The sequence below is a fragment of the Cibotium barometz genome, chromosome 25 (genome assembly GCF_041138505.1).
Source record: "Cibotium barometz isolate CiBa-2024 chromosome 25, ASM4113850v1, whole genome shotgun sequence".
Classification (NCBI taxonomy): Eukaryota; Viridiplantae; Streptophyta; class Polypodiopsida; order Cyatheales; family Cibotiaceae; genus Cibotium; species Cibotium barometz.
In genome coordinates, this window is record NC_141070.1 from 19,349,775 (window position 1) to 19,368,232 (window position 18,458).

The following is an 18,458-nucleotide window of genomic DNA, read 5'->3' on the forward strand; positions in this document are numbered from 1 at the left end:
TCGCTCGGACCAAAGAAAGTTCCTAATCAGCCTTTGTACCTGGCTGATACAAGAGCTCGAGAAAATCCAGCAAGACATAATGTACCACATGGTCGCTAAAAGCACCTGATTTGCCACCACCACCCTCCTAGCCAAGGATAGCCGAGCTGTACTCCAATACAAAAGCTTCTTCCGAATGCTCAGAAGAAGCAGGGCAATCTGCTGCTCAGGTGACAAATCTAGTCCAATCTAGCATCGCAAATATTGCACTACTGTGCCAGGAGGAATCCATCTAAAATCGGGATCTGGGCCCCATGCCGGAGTGGGAGCACTACTGATTCAAAAGGCCACTGTCTTGTGCCAATTGATCAATGCTCCCAAAGCTGCACTAAAAACTTGGAGCGACTGCTCTGCGCCCGAAGAAGATTGGCCTCCTGGCCATGCAAAAATAAGCCCGTGTCATCAGCAAACTCAGCATCGAGCAGGTCCTCCCCTCGGTCTGGGAGCTGGAGTCCTCTCAAACCAATCTCCCCCCGGTCTGGGAGCTGGAGTCCTCTCAAACCAATCTCCTCTACCATCAAGTACATGCTCATAGCATCAGCAAAGAAGAGAAATATAAACGGGGTGAGAGGACACCCCTGAGACGGACTGATCTGGTCAGCTCAAATCTCGGCCCCCGTCCTCCTGGAATCAACACCTGGCTACGAGCTGTGGAATATAGAGCCGCCGCTCCTCTAATCCAACCTGACTCAAAGCCCAGGCGAAGCATAGTGCCCTCTAAGCAACCCCAATCGACTCTATCTTATGCCTTCTCAAAATCGAGAAATATCACGACCAAGTCCTCACCAAGAAATCTAGCTCGGGCCGTCGCCTCCGAGAAGGTGAAAATGTTGTCTAGGATACTACGCTCCTTGACGAATCCTGTCTGGGTAGTAGCATGAATCAACTCCCCCAAGAAGGGCTGGATCTTCAAACTCAAGGCCTTTGCTAAGACCTTATAGACGGTATTGAGGATCGTAATAGGTCTCCAATGCCGAATATCATCTGATACTCCCTCCCCCTTGGGGATAAGAAAGATCAAGCCCTCTGAAAAGCTCTATGGCATCACCCTAGTGTCCAAAACATACTGAAAGCCGCTACGGAGGCCTGGTCCCAAAAGGTCCCAATAGCGCATAAAAAAGACAGGCGTCAATCCGTCCTCCCTTGGGCAACTATGGCGCGGCAGGACCCTCAAGGCCTCAGCAAGCTAAACCTCTGAAAGAGGCTCACCTAGAACTGTACGCATATGATCTGTGACCCTCCGCTGCACATGGGCCCACACAGTCTGTCTACAAGCATCCCGAGCCTCAGTGGCTGGCTCCGGTGAAAGCAGGTCTCTATAGAACCCAGTGCCAATGGCTCTGATCTCCCCGGGCTCAGTAGCTACCGATCTGTCCAGCCTCCCAATCTGACGGACTCCTGCTCGAGCATGGCAGGGTCCAGTGATCTCAAAAAACTCCCCAGTCACTCTATCACCAAGCTGTGTCCACTAGGAGGCCTGGCGATGATAATAAAACTCATGTCTCTACTCCTCTGCCTCTCTAACCTCCTGCTGCACGCTGCTGCTCCTAAGGGCGCTGAAGCAAGGCTACGTCTCAGTCGATGCTCCCGCTCGCGAGTCTCTCAGCCGCGTCAAAGCTATAGAGTACAAAAAAGAGCTAAGCTCGATGAGTCCCTGGGCACACTAGCCTGCTGCATCCTGGTCAGAGCACTGACTATCATGCCAGATCTTCTCAATGTCCTCAGTGGGACTAGGATCTGTAAAGTACCCTCTCTGGGATCCTCAACTGCAGACTGGGCTCCCGTGTCCGCTCCTCAAATGTCAAAATAACTGGCGCATGGTCTGAAAATGAGGTGCCAGCGAGAATGCCAACGGAGCCCCCTCGCTCCCCTAACCAGTCACCCACATAAAAGCGATCAATTCGTGATAGATTAGTCCCTCCTTGCTGGCGATCCGATCGAGAGAAACTAAGACTGTCCTGAGAGCGGGAGAAGGCTCCATGCTGCCATGCATCAGTGATCCTCAGTGACATGCAAAATCGCTCCCAAGCTGCAAGCTCCGTGCCGTGCACTGTAACATGACTATCTCCCACCCTATCGACTGGGTCCTCAAGCATGTTGAAGTCTCCCTTGACACACCAATGTGCGGCCTCTGGCAATGCATCCGTAACTTGGGTCTAGAACTCTACTCTGGCACTAGCATGGTTGGGCGCGTAGACGTTGAGCACACCCAAGAGCTCATCATGCATCCTCAGAATGACATACCGTGCTCTACCAGGCACAATGATCTCTCGATCCACAATGGCCTGTTACCATACATCTGCAATGACCATGCATACTCCTCCCTGTCCACCCAAAGGGCCAAACCCTACAAATAAAAAGCTGTCCCATCTACCAAGCATCACCGAACCATACCTCCGGATCTTGCTCTCACCCAAGTGGTGCTCTTGCATCATCAAAATATCAATAGTGCCACCAACCAGGCATCTCTGCAGCTCCTGCCTCAAGTAACCATGATAGCATATATAATGTGCTCCGCCAAGGCCTTGTACATTCCATGAGATGATCCTCATGGATGACTTGCTGAGGTGGATGCTGTCTCAGCCATACGACGGGCCTTCGCAAGCGGCTTGGATAGAGAATAGTCCCCATCCGAGCGGCTACGAATCTGCCCACCCGGTGTGCTGCAAGAATCACGGATCATGCGCCAGTGGGCTATGTCCCATGGCGACTACCTCCCGCTCAGACAAAGCAACCTCGTGTATGCATACATATCCAGGGTCGCGTGCTAAGTCTGCGACTATGCGAACAACCAAGTGACGAATCCCTGAGGCATCCACACTCCCGAGATCCAAGAAAAAATGAGCCAACTCTCATAGTCTTTCTATCACATCTGGCAGCTCCAGATCACTCACATGATGGGAAAACTCAACTGCCTGAGTCTTCAAAGTGTTAAGAGCGAGCTCCAGAGTCCACTCCGGGTCGCATGGGCCACAGAGAGGGAACGAGAAGGCCACCGCTGACTCAAGTGCCTCCTCCCCGTGGACTGGTGGTATCACTACATGAACTCGGATGGGTGGTGGCTCATGGGGACCCTTTGCTCAAAAAAGCCGTATGGAGTAATCAAAAGCCTCCAAGCGCTGTCTAGTGCCGAGGCTGCAAATAGATGATATCCGTGAAGCCCGAATCGGCATGGTAAGTCTCCTCTGCGGTGTTCGATCAAGGTCGGCGCTCAGAGCCCTCCGGACTGTAGGTGAACGCCAGGGGACTGCCAGGGCCTCCCGGGGAGCTGAGGCGGGCCGGGAGGAGGGGGACGATGGGGGTACAGAAGGAGCTACATCATCAAACGTGAGAGAACAGCAACAAGTGTATCATTGCTTATCAATGATCAAACAAAAACAGAATATATCAAACATTACAAAAAAACAGAATATCAAACATTACTGAAATCAACATCAAGCAAACGTGAGAGAACAGCAACCAGTATATCATTACTTATTAATGTTCAAACAAAAACGGAATATCAAATAATTTTAATGAACTCAACATCATCCAATACATCATCAAATGTGAGAGAACAGCAACAAGTGTATCATTACTTATCAATGATCAAACAAAAACAGCCTCCGAGCGCTGTCTAGTGCCGAGGCTGCGGATAGATGATATCCGTGAAGTCCGAATCGGCATGGTAAGTCTCCTCTGCGGTGCTCGATCAAGGTCGGTGCTCAGAGCCCTCCGGACTGCAGGTGAACGCCAGGGGACTGCCAGGGCCTCCCGGGGAGCTGAGGCGGGCCGGGGGGAGGGGGGCGATGGGGGTACAGAAGGAGTTGCTACCGAAACCGAAGTGGGGACGGGAGACGGCGAAGGTGGAAGCGAGGTGGTAGGGGAGGAGGGGGGTGGGGGGGTGAAGGAGGGGGTGCTGGCATCTCCTGGTCCTCAGTCGTCGCAGGGGTCTCCTCCTGGAGGGGAGCAAAGCTGTTCCTCATGGAAACCCAGTGATGCTGAGACTGTGGCTGCTGCTGCATCGGTCTCTGGGCATGCTGCTGTGGCTGTCTCCCTCGACGACACCCCTATCCAGGCTGCCACTCGGAGGTCTCTATGGCCTAAGCAGGTGTCCCAGAGGCTGCCTGTCGAGCCGCATCTATGGGCGGGCCATCAGGGACCTGCTGCTGCGGTGTGGATCGGGCTCTCCCTGCGAGGATAGGCCTTGGCCAAATGGCCGACTTGCTTGTAAATGAAGCACTGGTTCAGAAGCCTCGAGTACTCCACTCTTTGATCAATCCATCCTCCCCCTATCCTAGGAGGCAGCTGAATGACCTTCGAAAGGGAGGAGATGTCAAGGACCAAGACTCTGACCGACGGTAGCCCAGCTACTCTGGCCACCACTGAAGCTGCTGTGGGACCAGTCTCTAGCACCGAACCCACCAATGCTCCTAGCCTAGAAAGGAGCGACAGGTACTCCCGGTGAAGTCCAGGGAAGAAAAATGTAACATGGAAAAGGCGCTCTCCCTGCTTGACCGCTGCTGGGTCAAAGCCATGCTGCCAAGGTCTGAAGAATGCCCGAGCACCCCTGATGTGTAGGGAACTTATGGCTAGGACCTTGGCAGCGCTTTGGACTGCCTTGAACTCGATCTGGTAGTGACCACGGCCTAGTAGCTCAACGTCCAGGATCTTGCCCACATCTGCAAGAAGACAGGACTGGAGAAGGTCCCGGATCTCCCCTCTGTTGGGGCGAGTGCCAACTATACGGTAGATGGTGAAATGTGCCTGGAGGCGTTCCACCTCTACGACGAGGCTCGCTTCCTCTTCTGGCAAAAGAGAAAGCCTGATGGGTGTATCCTCAGGGGCGAGCGAGGGGGTTGAGGGAGAGTCCCTCTGAGGTGGGACGGGAGAAGCCTCCATCAGTGTCTGAAGCTAAGTCGAAGGCGGAGCGAAAGCGGAGAGAAGGTCTCGGATCTCCCCTCTGTTGGGGCAAGTGCCAACTATACGATAGATGGTGGAATGTGCCTGGAGACGTTCCACCTCTATGACGAGGCTCGCTTTCTCTTCTGGCAAAAGAGAAAGCCTGATGGGTGTATCGTCAGGGACGGGTGAGGGGGCTGAGGGAGAGTCCCTCTGAGGTGGGACGGGAGAAGCCTCCATCAGTGTCTGAAGCTAAGTCGAAGGCAGAGCGAAAGCGGAAAGTCCTGCAAGAGCCGAGCTGCACACAAAGGATGGAGGGGAAAGGCGGAAGGCAAAAAGAAGAAAAAAGAGGAGATCCCACGGGGCGAAAAAATCAGAAAAAAAAGAGAGGGAGGCAAGGCGACGAAGACAAAAAAGCCCCTAGGGAGAGGCAAAAACAGAGCGAAAATAGGGGACGGGGGGTAGATAAGGTGACGGCAGCGAAAGAGGGGGCAGGGCGCTGAAGAGAGATAAGAGCAGGGATTTCACTGACGTAAACGAGAACATGTGAACATGTTAATAACATATGTAAATAACACAAAAAATCTTGTGATCACATGTTATATTCACAAAGCTTTCACAAGGGCCTAAAAAAATTATCTTTATCGGACATAAAAAATCTTCTTAGGTGGCCATTGACCTACTATTATGTGAAGATGGTAACATGAAAACATGTGAATAGCTTATTCCCATGTGTAGCCAAGCTTTTAAGGGGTTCCCAAATGGCAAGTGACCTGTTATTTTGTGAACGGTAACATGAGAACATGTGAATAACTTGTTCACATGTGTTATTATCACAAAAAATCTTGTGATCACGTGAATATTAAATCCCTGGGGACGCGAAGGAGAAGAGAAGGAGCTGCGGAGTGGCGGGCGCTGCAGTGCAGGGTCGTGCAGGGCAGCCAGGTGGGGGAGAGAGGCAGACGCGAGTGCAGGCGGGGGGGAGCAGTTGCGATGGGAGAGGGGGGAGCGTGCAGACAGCGCGAGCAGGGAGGAGCGTGAGTTTCAGCGAGCCACAATATTATAAAAGTGTTCTCATAGGTCAAAGTTATGGACTACAAGAGACGTTTACTCCGGCTCTTCACATGGCTTCGTTTCGGATTATGATGGCACTTGCTACTGCACTTGATCTGGAGGTGCATTATCTCGATGTTTGGACTACGTTTTTACATGGCGATCTCTCAAAAGAGATATATATATATAATGCAACCATCCTTTCATCTTTCAACAGATCATCCTATTTACGTTTGCAGGTTACATCGTTCCCTTTGTGATCTAAAACAGTCCCCATTGTCTTTGGTATCATTGTTTTCATAAGTTTATGGTCTCTCATGGGTACACAAGATTGTCCATAGATAGGATATTGATTGTTGCTCTATATGTTGTTGATATACAATTAGTAGGTTCCAACCTCTCCCTCATTCAAGAAGCCAAAGCCAAATTATCTTCTACATTTCATATGACCTACTTAGGACCTTTACCTATTTTTTAGGAATTCAAGTCCAACAGGATAAAATCAAAGGCACCATTACTCTTACACAATCAAAATATGTTAATGAAATTCTAATTAAATATAGCATGGAAACATGGAAGTTTTGTAAAATTTCATTAGCTGATTGCCCAACTATTGAAGCTTATATAGACTATATGACACAATTCCCTTATAGTCATGTTTTAGGTAGTATCCACTATTTAGTCACCGATACTAGACCCAATTTGTGTTTTTCTACTGGTTTTTTTGTCTAGATTCATGCAGAATCCCAAACCTACTCATTGGAAGGCACTTAAACACTCATTAAGATATTTGCAGTTTTCAAAGAACTCTGGGTTAAAATATTCTTGTACACAATCTTTGAGTCAACTCACCTCGTTACTCAGATGGTCTCATGACTCAGATTGGGGGGGAATGTTGATACTAGAAGATCTAGTGCTGGTTTTATTTTCTTGCTCGCAAAGTGTAGCCATTACATGGCAAGCTAAGAAGCAAACTTTCGTAACGCTTTCTTCGGCTGAAGCTGAATACATTGGAGTAGCACTTGCGGCAAAAGAAGGAATTTGGATCTAAATGCTCATTTTTGAATTACAAGTTATTGAAAGACCAAAGTTAAAGATTTATCGTGATAACTTATCTTGATTTGGCTAGTAATCCAAAGCACTAGGAGCATACCAAGCACGTTGATTTGATGTACCATTTCCTATGAAAAATGATCGAAGACAAGAAGTTACAATTGGAGTACACATCAACAGATATTATGTGGCCTGATTTTCTGATCAAGCTCACAACTCAACACAAGCATGATCTTTGCTGTACAAGTGTAGGAATAATTAGAATCTAGGAATAATTAGAATCTAGTTCTTAGGTTGTTTGCATTAAGGGGGAGTGTGGAAATAATAATGCCGCACAACCTTAGTCGAGTTAAAATATTAGAACCTTTAAGATTATTATTTATTGATAATTGTAAAATGAGCGTAACTGCTCGTAAGGCGCCCGTTTGGGTGACGAACCTTCTTGTATCAATTAATACATCCCGCAAGTTCCTCTAATCTTCGCACAATAAGTATGCGTATTTTAATCAAAACACAGTAATCGTTGATTTTCTACAAATCCTAAGATCTTTATTCCCTTTGGGGAACCTTGCGTGACTCTTGAGATGCCAAGGATGCCCGTAGCAACTTGCTAGCTCAACATTTCAAAGTAAGGCCAAGAAAACAACGACAGAACACCTTGAACTTTTTTTTTAATGCAAAGAAATTTAAATTAAGTATCAAAAAAGATACAGCACCCTAAGGTGAACACTGGAGCTTATGGACTTTCCTAAGCAGTAGATCCATAGTAGCTTTAATCTTCCCTCTCTCCCTAGTCCTTGCTAATACAAGACCTTCTACCACTAGATTCCTTGCTCTCCCTATGGAGCTATAGTCACAGCTGGAACCCCTGTGTAGTATAGCATTCCTAGATTCCCATATCCTGCTTAGTATCAAGCCTCTCAGTGTTTGCCACACTTGATATATGACAGGGTTCATCGTGCCCTTGCATCCAATGACTGCTTGCTTCCAGTTGACCTTGTCAAGCACTCCACAGTCACTGAGGATTCTGCTGACTGCTGCCCACACAGGGTACACCTCCTTGCACTCCCAAAAGGCATGCCTCATAGATTCCTTATGGGTTTTGTACCTGGGACAGTAAGGGTTCCCCTGGCTCCACTTGCTGGTTATGCCCCTAACTGGTAGTTTCTTGTTCAATATTCTCCACAGGAGTAGGTCCAATCTGCCTGAGCCTGTAGAGCCCCATGTCTGCCTGGCTCTCTGCCTGCAATAATCCACCGTCAGAGTGCAGTTTTCCTTCTTCCAGGCAACAGCTATTCTCATAGCCCATTTCTGTCTAGACACCTTGGGTCTTATGCTTGGGAGGGACCAATACTTGAAGCTAACCCTTGTGGTCACCATTGGGGAGGTGGGCCATTCCCTCCTGATATTGCTCAGTACATGAAGCATCAGTCTTTGCTCTACATTGTTAAGTGCATTCCATCTACCAGCAGGGATCAGCCATTGTTTAGTAGTGGAACACCAGATGTCCTTAAACTTTACCAAACCCTTTGCTTCCAGCCTTTTTGCTACTCTGGGGTTAGCTTCCACTGCTGGGACACCATTTTGCATTGCATCTTTGCAAAGCCATATGCTCTGCTCAAGGGATGAGTCAAACCGGGAACCCATCCATACTGCCTCCTTAGTTGTTGCTTTCCAGCTGTTTACTAGCTTCATGGTAAGGGAGGAGTTCCAGCCCTTTAGCTTGTCAGGGTGCATTAGCTTATCAATCCAGCTTGTATTGAGCCATTGGGAGCCTTTAAGTGAGGCCTACTCAATTCTCCACTTAATGATCTGTGCCCAAGGTTGTGGGCTGTCCAGTTTGGGGATCCATTTGTTAAGCAGGCCTTGAGCCTTAGCTATGAAAACACCTTGAACTTTCAAGCACCAATATTTGCAAATCCATGTGGAGATTTTACTAGAAAACGCATACTAAATAGAACAAGCCACTAAGTTTCAATCACCACACACAGCATGCATTAGTTCCAACTTGTACTCTCGAAATATCAAGTTTCAATCACCACACACAGCATGCGAAGTTTCAATCACCACACACAGCATGCATTAGTTCCAACTTGTACTCTCGAAATATCAAGTTAACGTGCATTCATCGAATTCCCTGCATCTGCCTAGTAAAGGAGTTGAAAAATCTGTGATCCTGGGCCTGCAGTAGAGCGATATTGAAAGATGTCGTTCTTCCCTGCATCAGGGTTGTAGAAGCTGACCACTAGTAGATTAGCAGCTATTTGCTACTCAATACTGCAACATGTGTGTTTTAGCTAGAACCATAGTTTAAAGTAGAAGACGAGATCTCGACATTAAGGGCTCAGAAGGTGTAATGGGTCATATCAAGACGATATGAGCAGTCATGGTAACATGTGGGTGGTCGTAAACGAACCCTGATGCCTTTAGCTAGTTACGTAGGTTCCGTAGAATGCACGGGGCAAGCTGTTCTCTGAAGTCCTAAGTCTTGAACTACGATGTGTAGGGCTAGTACAGTGTTAATCATGGTTCGCGGGAGCAATCAAATTTAGAAAGAGATAAACAGGAAAAATGAATAATTGGGAAGAAATAGAATTTTAGGAAGAAACACGAAATTGTGTGTGTGAGAGAGAGAGGGAGAGACTTACTTGGAGCTAGCAAACTCGAACAGTCTTCCGGTGCTGGAGAAAATGATCAGACCAACCTCAGCATCACAGAGAACAGAGAGCTCGTGTGCTTTCTTCAAAAGCCCACCACGGCGCTTCGAGAAAGTCACCTGACGGCTCGTCGATTTCTCGATCCTCTTGATTTCAATCTTCCCCCTCCCCATCGCAGTTTCCTCTTCTCGCCCTAATAATATTATTTTCCTTCTCAGAAATCGGCAATAATAATAATAACGGTGACAAGATCTTGATTCTGTCACAGCGTTGAGAGTCCCTTGCACCTTGATCTGTGGTATTTAAACCGGGATCATAAGGGCTCGGTAGTATTTTTTTATTCTACTGCAAGGTCGACATGTGAGGGTAAGTCCTTTGCTTTTGCATTGAGAAGACAGTTTACTCCTGCGAATAAGGTGAAGGTGTACAAGAGGGTATGAGGCGCCGGTAAGAAAGAATAATTAGGGGCAATATGCAAGAAGGCAAGCGTTAATGGTAGAAGTCTCCATCTTGGCCGAAGTGGAGAAGTAATCCTACAAATGTGGTAGACGTGAAGAGTAGAGACGTGGGTGTGCAGGTCGGCTGAGCGCGAGAGGATGGAAGAGGACAGAGCCTGGGGAAGAGTGACGCTCAAAGGTTCCCAAAAAAAAAAAAACAACAATTTACACCGGGAGTGTGAGGTAAAACGGCGACCACTTGCAGGTCACGGTGGCACTTGTGGAGAGTCGGAGAGAGAGAAAGAGAGAGGCGCCCTTATTAGGACAGTACTGGCTTGTTTGCACTTGTATCAGTAGAGCTTAATCAAATCTTTGAAAATAATCGAAACCCCCAACTTGAAGACCCAAATCTGGATTGGATTTCCAACACCCTCCTAGATTCCCCGTTCCTTTTTCCTATAGCTCACTCCTATAACTTCTTTCTATTATAGTAGCTCTATATCTACATGATTATCGTGTCGGTCTATTGAACCCGTACTGTAGTGGTGGTCTCATCAGCCCCGTACCCAGTACCCGCTCTAAACGTTTCAAAGCCACTAACTTCACCCCCTCATTTCCCCCTTTCACATCAATCCTTTCGTTCCATCAAACCTCCGTCCTTCCCGAATCCCGTTTCCCAACCAGCTTAACTACTCCCTCCTACTTTGCCTTACAAACCTTGCGGCTTCAAGCCCGCTCCATTAGGGTGACAACATTGCGTTGTAGGGGGACGAATTTCAAGAGCAACTCGCGCTCCATTCCGTTTCTAGAGTGAAAACTTAGAAACCACCCCACACCAATTAGTTTTACAAGGAACTCCAAGCTCCTTCCTATACCTATATAGTAATAGAATCTCAATTTACCAGATACAAATGAACGAAAGTCCGGACTAGTAAAATACGAACCTTTTGCTAGTTTGATATATAGACAAAGGTTTTCTACAAAAAAAAATTCTATATAGTAATTTTTTTAACTGTCTATATTATAGTAGTTTATGTATATTACATAATAAAGTTCTATATAGTAAACTTTCCCGATTGTCTATATAGTAGTTTATCTATTTTTATATAATAAAGTACTATATAGTATTTTTTTCTTGTAAAAATGCCAAACATTGTCTACATAGTATTTTATCAACATTAGATCATTTAATGTATAGCAAATCTATCTAGCAAGTTTCTCTATATGGAAAAAAATAGACATTGCTACTTAAAATACCAAATCATTAGTTGTGTCACCTAAAACTACAAACCCCTTTTTCACTGATGCTTTTTTGACTATTCTCTCCCATTCATGCCCACAATAAGCACATTAAGCTGCACACCTTTGATGTCCATATCAGACATCGTTGGTGATCATGGAACCTCTTTTGCGTATGCAAGCATGTGCCTTACATGTTGACTCCATCTAGCATGAATTTCTTGATCGGAGATTTTATTCAATACTTGCATGTTAAAAGATAAACCAGAAACTCTCTCTCTCTCTCTCTCTCTCTCTCTCTCTCTCTCTCTCACACACACACACACACACACACACACGCACATAGACACGTTCATGGGTGCGCGAGAGTGCACACATAAATAGAGGTTTAGACTGGTGAAGATGTAAACATTTCTACCTAAGTTCCGTGGTAAGATGTACATAACAAGCTACATAGACATGACACTCATCATCATCATCTTCCTCCTCCTTCTCCTCCTGCAAAAAAATAAGCCAAACCCGTCTAGTGAGACAAGGAGCTTATACTATAGCAAGAGATAATACCAAGACTCGATAAAAAACCCAAGGACTCCATGGTTTCTATAGTCAGAGAGAATAATAAGACTCATCATCTTTTTACTCCTCCTACTCCTACAAAAAAATAAGCCAAACCCCTTTAGTGAGAAAAGGGTTACACTACAACAAGAGACAATAACAAGACTTCATCAAAAACACAGAGGGCTCAATGCACTACAACAAACGAAGAGCACAGCCATGTCTAGAGATGTACAAATTTAAAAGAATCTATTTATGGAAAGACACCTTCACACAACTATCGATGCGGCTATACATGTGGCTATAAGCACGCGAATACAACCATACATATGACCGCACATATAACCACGTATATAGCAGCGGATTGTCTTTAAAAAAAGACAAAGACATAATGGGGGAGAGATGTGGGGACATGTATCCCTACATATCTCCTCCATTCTATTCCCTCTCTTTTTTAATCACATTATTTAAACATTACTTAATCACATTATTTAAACATTACTTAATCACATTTTAAAAAAATAAACAGAGCATAGAAAATATTTGCAATACAATAATGTCATGGATTATATTGTAAATTGCATACATAGCTACAAATTACATAAAGTGTTCATGTCCAAAAACGAATAAATATGAAGAAATTAAAAACTAATTCGATGAATGCATCATCTTCATCTTCAACTGCATCTTCACCATGTGCACCACAACCTTCATTATCACTATCACTTTCAGCATCGTCTTCCTTTATTAAATAGTGATACAATGCAAAAACATTTGCCACAAGCAAAACAAGTTCGGCAAGAATTAAAACTCAAGTTCAGCTACTCACCAAGTTTCCCTACTAAGCTCGTTAGATATCCACATCGATGACCACTCCCTTGCATTTGATCAACTCCCAAGTCTCGGCTTTGTTGTGATGTTTGCGATACATATTCTCACGAGCGAATGGGGAGCGACCTAGTACCCTTTCCTATAATAAATTACAACATGCATGAGATATGAAATCACAATGATAAATGTAATAAACTTACTGCAAAATGGCTAAGAGAAAACACATGAATTGTGCGAGCCATCTTGTGTTTCCTTCGGATCCATACTTTGTCGCACTATACATGAGCAAGTGACTCGCATGCACCACCTTTTACTGAGGGTGTTGAGTACCCTCCCTGGCTTCCTTATGCATCTTCTTCCACTCCTTATAATGGTGCAATTCAGTACAATAGAAAGAGGGGGTAGCTACATCTATAGTGTGGCTTTCATAAAGGAAACTACTAAAATGTTAAGGTGTAAGCATCACTGGAAGCACTGCTATAAGCAACACTATTTTCCCAATGCTGTAAGTGTCAATGCTATTAGCGCCACTCTATTGCATGGATAACAAAAAACAAACGACGCTATATCCAACGAACCTGAAAATATATTTTTTGAATTAGATTGGGGTATTATTCCCAATATGCCCCATTTTATTCAATATGTTGAAGACATATCTAATTTGTATACACAAGCATATTGACGTATCAAAATACATATGAAACATACATTTAAAACATATTAACACCTAAAAACTTATTTGTATTAAATCCAAAATGTCATATAAGAAGTCGAGTTACATCTTGTATTAAAGCCAAAATGCCGTGATAGGTAAACTACATCGACTCTTGAGTTACATAATAGGGAATACATAAAGACAAAGGTAAAACACAATAGACCGGTCTCTACTCATCATCATCCTCATCATCGTCATCATCCTCGCCTATTGTCTCTTCTTTATCTTCCTATATCACATAAGACTAAGTAATATTAAAATATAAATAAGATAAATTTCCAAATCTTCTTAAACCAAAAGAATTTAAACTTTTAAAACTTGTTCAAACAAGTAACTTATAGTGAGCACTCTATTGACACAACCATTCAAACATAGCCGAAATCCCATTACGATAAGCATATTTGTACTCTTCACAAGAAGGAGAGCCGCCAACCACATTTTCTTACATTAAACACACATTAAAAAAGAACAATTTTTATAAGTTTTACTTCTTTGAAAATTAAAATTTTCAATACAAAATGTTAAGTTTAGCTTCTTTGAAAACTAAAATTTTGAATACAAAATGTTTAGGGTCCAAATACTTATAAATTAAGCAAGGAAATATGGCCTTCCACCCGATGCAAGATGAGAAGCTTCTCTTTTATATTGTCGTACTCAAGTTGCTTCTTTTCGTTGCTTTAATAGATCGGGATTTTCTCAATATGTATTTTTTTTACCTTTTTTCAATCTTTATCTGATTCTTTTGGTAGTGTAACATACCTCTGAGATTAACCAAGTTATGATTAAAGATAATCCTAAGTTTTGGATGCTATAGATTTCAGTAATGAATTCTAGCAGGTTTTTAGTGGTTTTTCAATAGTAAAGATTCTGTGTAAAATTAAGTGAAAATTCAAGATTGAGTTCTCAATAAGTTAGTATGCTCAAAGGAGGCCTTTAAGTGTGTATATAGACATGTAGATCCAAATTTGATAAAAAAGTGAAATGTGACCTATTTTTGGAGTCCACTTTCACATACAGCTGATTTTAAGTACCCACATGACTAGTATCTAATAACTCTGCATGGTGAAGTTATACATGTTGCAGATTGTAGCCCTGAGAGCACATGTAAGAGGCTTGCCAAATCTACAAGAATATCTTCCACAACTTTTGGAGAGTAGACATGGATTTCCAATCAATCAAGACATCAAAAAATATATTAGGAAAGTACAAAAACACTCTTTTTATTATTTTGCTTTAAATTCTTTTGAGATAAAATAAATAAATCGATAAGCATGTATATGAGAGAATCTGAGTTGAGGTATGGAACGCTTAACGGTTGAATTTATTAACTAAAAATGATCACCTTAGTTTAAAGACTCATAGAATACACACTTTTGGAGATAAAGAATTAGAAAATAGAATATTTGACTAGGTTATGACTAGATTCTAGGTAAAACCTTCATGAGGGGCTATTTTGTAAACAATTGATATTTCCATACGTTTAGAATCAGATTTTAATGTAAACATGAAAGTTTTAGATGGCAAGAAACTCTACAAGAGTGTATTAGACTCTACAAAGCAAAAATTCCTTTTGTTTTTTAGTTATTCGAGCGCAAAGTGGGTCACTTGACTGTTTTTGATAGTCTCATGCTGAAAACATGACTTTGGCTATTTTGAATGCTCTCAAAGAGACCTTAGAACTCATTTTTAGAGAACCATCATAGAGATGTGCTTTATAGAGCATTAGAAGTCATAAAACTCTGTAGTTTTGACTTTTCTCTAATTCCAAATAGATGTGCTTTATAGAGCATTAAAAGTCATAAAACTCTGTAGTTTTGACTTTTCTCTAATTCCAAATAGATTGGAAGATATTACTCTCCCAAAGAGACCAGTTATTAGACTTTGCCTTAGAAATTGCTATCAAGATTGACTATCTTATCTATGTAGACCGGATGGACTAATGTATAAGCATAGTTAAGACTTAGCTATAGTGACTAGAGATGACCTTGCTCGATAGTACATGATAATTGATTATGTTAAAAACAAGGATTCCCATGTGACTTAAAAGATAAAGAGAAGTTAAAGACTCTTTAAATTAAAAATCTTGTTTTATACTTGAAATTGATTGTGATTGATCTGAATATACATGCCTTGAAAGATTATGGACTAGAGATGACTGTGAGATGATATGTATGAGTTATGATTGCTTTGTTTTGAGATGAATGATTCATATGCACACATATGACTGATTGATATGCATGTGTATGATGAGACTTGACATGAGATTTTGAGATTCGGGCCAACCGTCCTTAGACAGGGAACACCAGACAGAGAACATGATTTATGCCCTCTGGGAGCCATGTGGTAGAACCTAGAGAGGACTAGATTCAGAAAGAGGCATACCCGAGAAAGCCGCAATGTCTAGTGTGGAGGTTGTGCGGATGGGCATCGAAAAAGGCCCTAGATTGGCTGGATTTTGGTCATTATGACTAACCATGTTGTTGAGCATGGTGATGATCATAGAATCTTGAGATAGACACATACATTGTGATTGATTGAGATGCTATGCTGTAATTAATAGAGATTTATATCATGTGAATGTTTATTTGAGATTAGATGATTCTTTGCTTATGTGATAAAAACCTTGGATATGGCATGCATGCTTGTTTTCTATTTGAGAATATTGATTTGATTGTATTTCTATGTAGAAATAGGAGCATTAAGTGAGTTTAATGTTTTCATAGATTAAGTTATACGATTAAGATATGATTAGATTCAGGACCGTCACAGGTAGCTTGAGGACACCACGCTTGATGGCCTTAGAAATCAATGATTTCCTATTACTCACATGTCCCTATATACAATCAAGCATCTTAAGGTCATTAAGCTGTAAGTCGGGGTGTGAAACAGGAATTCTATCTTCAATACACTTTGAATGTATTATTTTTTCACATTACCTTGATTTCATCGCAATCACTGCCCCAAATATTTCTGAAATCAAGATTTACCAGATGATGCATGTGTGATATGACATGCTTTGCCTTATTATCCTCAATAATACTCCCATTTTTCTTCCTCACATGGTAAAGAAGTGTCGCAGGGTTGTAGGCATTTGGATCAACCACCTGATGTGCATGTACATACTTAGATGGGAAATTGGAAGTAGTTCTATTACTACCCCCATAAAAACCACAATCACCCCCACTAGAACGATGATGAGAAAAGGCATACCTCCTATTTGATGATGAGAAAAGGCATACCTCCTATTTGATGATGAGGTACTAGGTCATGGACTAGGTTCCACATAAGAAATGGGAGTGGGCTAGTTGCAACCTACACGACAATGCCTATCACCCTAAAGTTGACTAGATCCTCCAATGGGAGTGGATAAGGGCATAGGAGTACACCTATGTGTCATAACCATGATGATAATGTCTCTGCATCTTATTCAATTAGTGGAATAGGATTTTGTATTGATATACGAGCCATCAAAATGATGGACTTAGAGATAGACCAATTGGCATACATGGATTTATTGCAAGATGGATTTGATGATGGTACTAATTAAATATATATATCATCATAACATATATACGTATTGATTGGTTTATAGTGATTTGGTGATTTCATTCTTGAATTTCAAAAATATTTTAATGTGTGACAAGTTTTTTGGACTTTAATTTTTTTTAAGTTTTAATTTCCACACAAGTTTCACAATCTATTTTTTCTATATACCATCACCATTGAGCGACATTTATATCGGTGTTTATATAGTGCCACTTAGCAGGGCTTATAACGGCAGTTTTCTAGTGTTGCTCATAGTGGTGCTTTTAACAGTGCATATAGCAACATAACATAAAACACGGTTAGAACGTCACTATTTCTTGCTTTTCTTGTATTGATTGGAAAGCATTTGTGAACCATCTTTCGCACACCTCCTTGTGCAAGACCTCCTATTATTGAGGATCTTTATTATGTGATCCCTCACCCACTCATCGAAAAAACATGTGTGTGGTGGGTTTGGAAACCGCTCATGTATGCACTGCACCACATACATGAAATCTCTATCCTTCTGCTCTTCCATGGTTTAAAGGCATATTTATAGGTTTGGTTGACTAATTGACAAAAGGTATAATAAACACTCTATCTCGTGTCATCCATATAAGGCACTCCCTTCTAATAAAGGGTATAGTAAATCATACCACCCTCCCCAAGGCACGTCGTCTATAGCCATAGGCGAAGGTGATCGTACACCCCCCCATAGCATCTGCCACATCCACATTCCCCAAAGCATTTGTCACAGCAACCTCCCCCACTACTAGATCACCGATGGCTCTGAAACCCTCGAGCTATCACTACCTGAGAGACTGGCATCATGGAGGATGTTGTATGGTGAGGAGATGGCATTGTGGAAGGCATAGGAGTGCACAAAGCACTAGGAGGAGCTAAAGGACGAGGAGTAGGGAAAGTGGAAGAGTGATGGGTAGGGAAGGCGGTGGTATGTAGGAGGCAAACGAGTGACTATGGAATAGGTGAAGGGTTTGACACATAGAAGGTAGGGGATAAGCTCAAGTGACTTAATTAATTGGCCCTCTATTTAGAGTTTAGCCAGTTCCAAGTCGCCTGTGCCTCAAAAACATGTTGCAAATGAGGGTCATCTACTACGAGTATGGCAGGTGTGCTAAAGGATGCCTCTCCATGTATCGGATCTTGGTCTGTTTGGTGATGATCCCCATGATGGCCACATCTACATGCATAAAAACATTACATATAAATATAAAAGCATAGCTCACATAGAGCATACATTACATAAAAAGTTTTATACATAAAAACATTAAATAGCTTAGATATTACATGTGTATGCTTTTATGCATAAACATATGCACACATAGCTCATAATGTATAAGCTTAATACATAAGTTATTGCAATATTTCTTTATGCATGATGCATTTTAGTAAATTCGATAATGGACTATTATGGCATCTTTTCTTTCTCTCCAGAGGCTTATCACTTCTTTG

At 42.8% G+C, this 18,458-nt stretch overlaps 2 protein-coding genes across 3 annotated transcripts in view; both read right to left on the reverse strand.

Annotated features, from left to right (window-relative positions):
* Positions 1 to 10,223, reverse strand: part of LOC147624331 (MADS-box transcription factor 23-like) — a 266,297-nt gene extending 256,074 nt beyond the window's left edge. For both annotated transcript variants that reach the window (XM_086819316.1, XM_086819314.1), the window contains exon 1: positions 9,675 to 10,223. In XM_086819316.1, coding sequence (XP_086675442.1) covers positions 9,675 to 9,856 — 182 coding nt within the window. In that variant the 5' untranslated portion in view covers positions 9,857 to 10,223. The remainder of the gene's footprint in view (positions 1 to 9,674) is intronic.
* The window catches only part of LOC147624332 (MADS-box transcription factor 23-like), a 337,401-nt gene that overhangs the window by 33,787 nt on the left and 285,156 nt on the right, over positions 1 to 18,458 (reverse strand). The window lies entirely within an intron of this gene.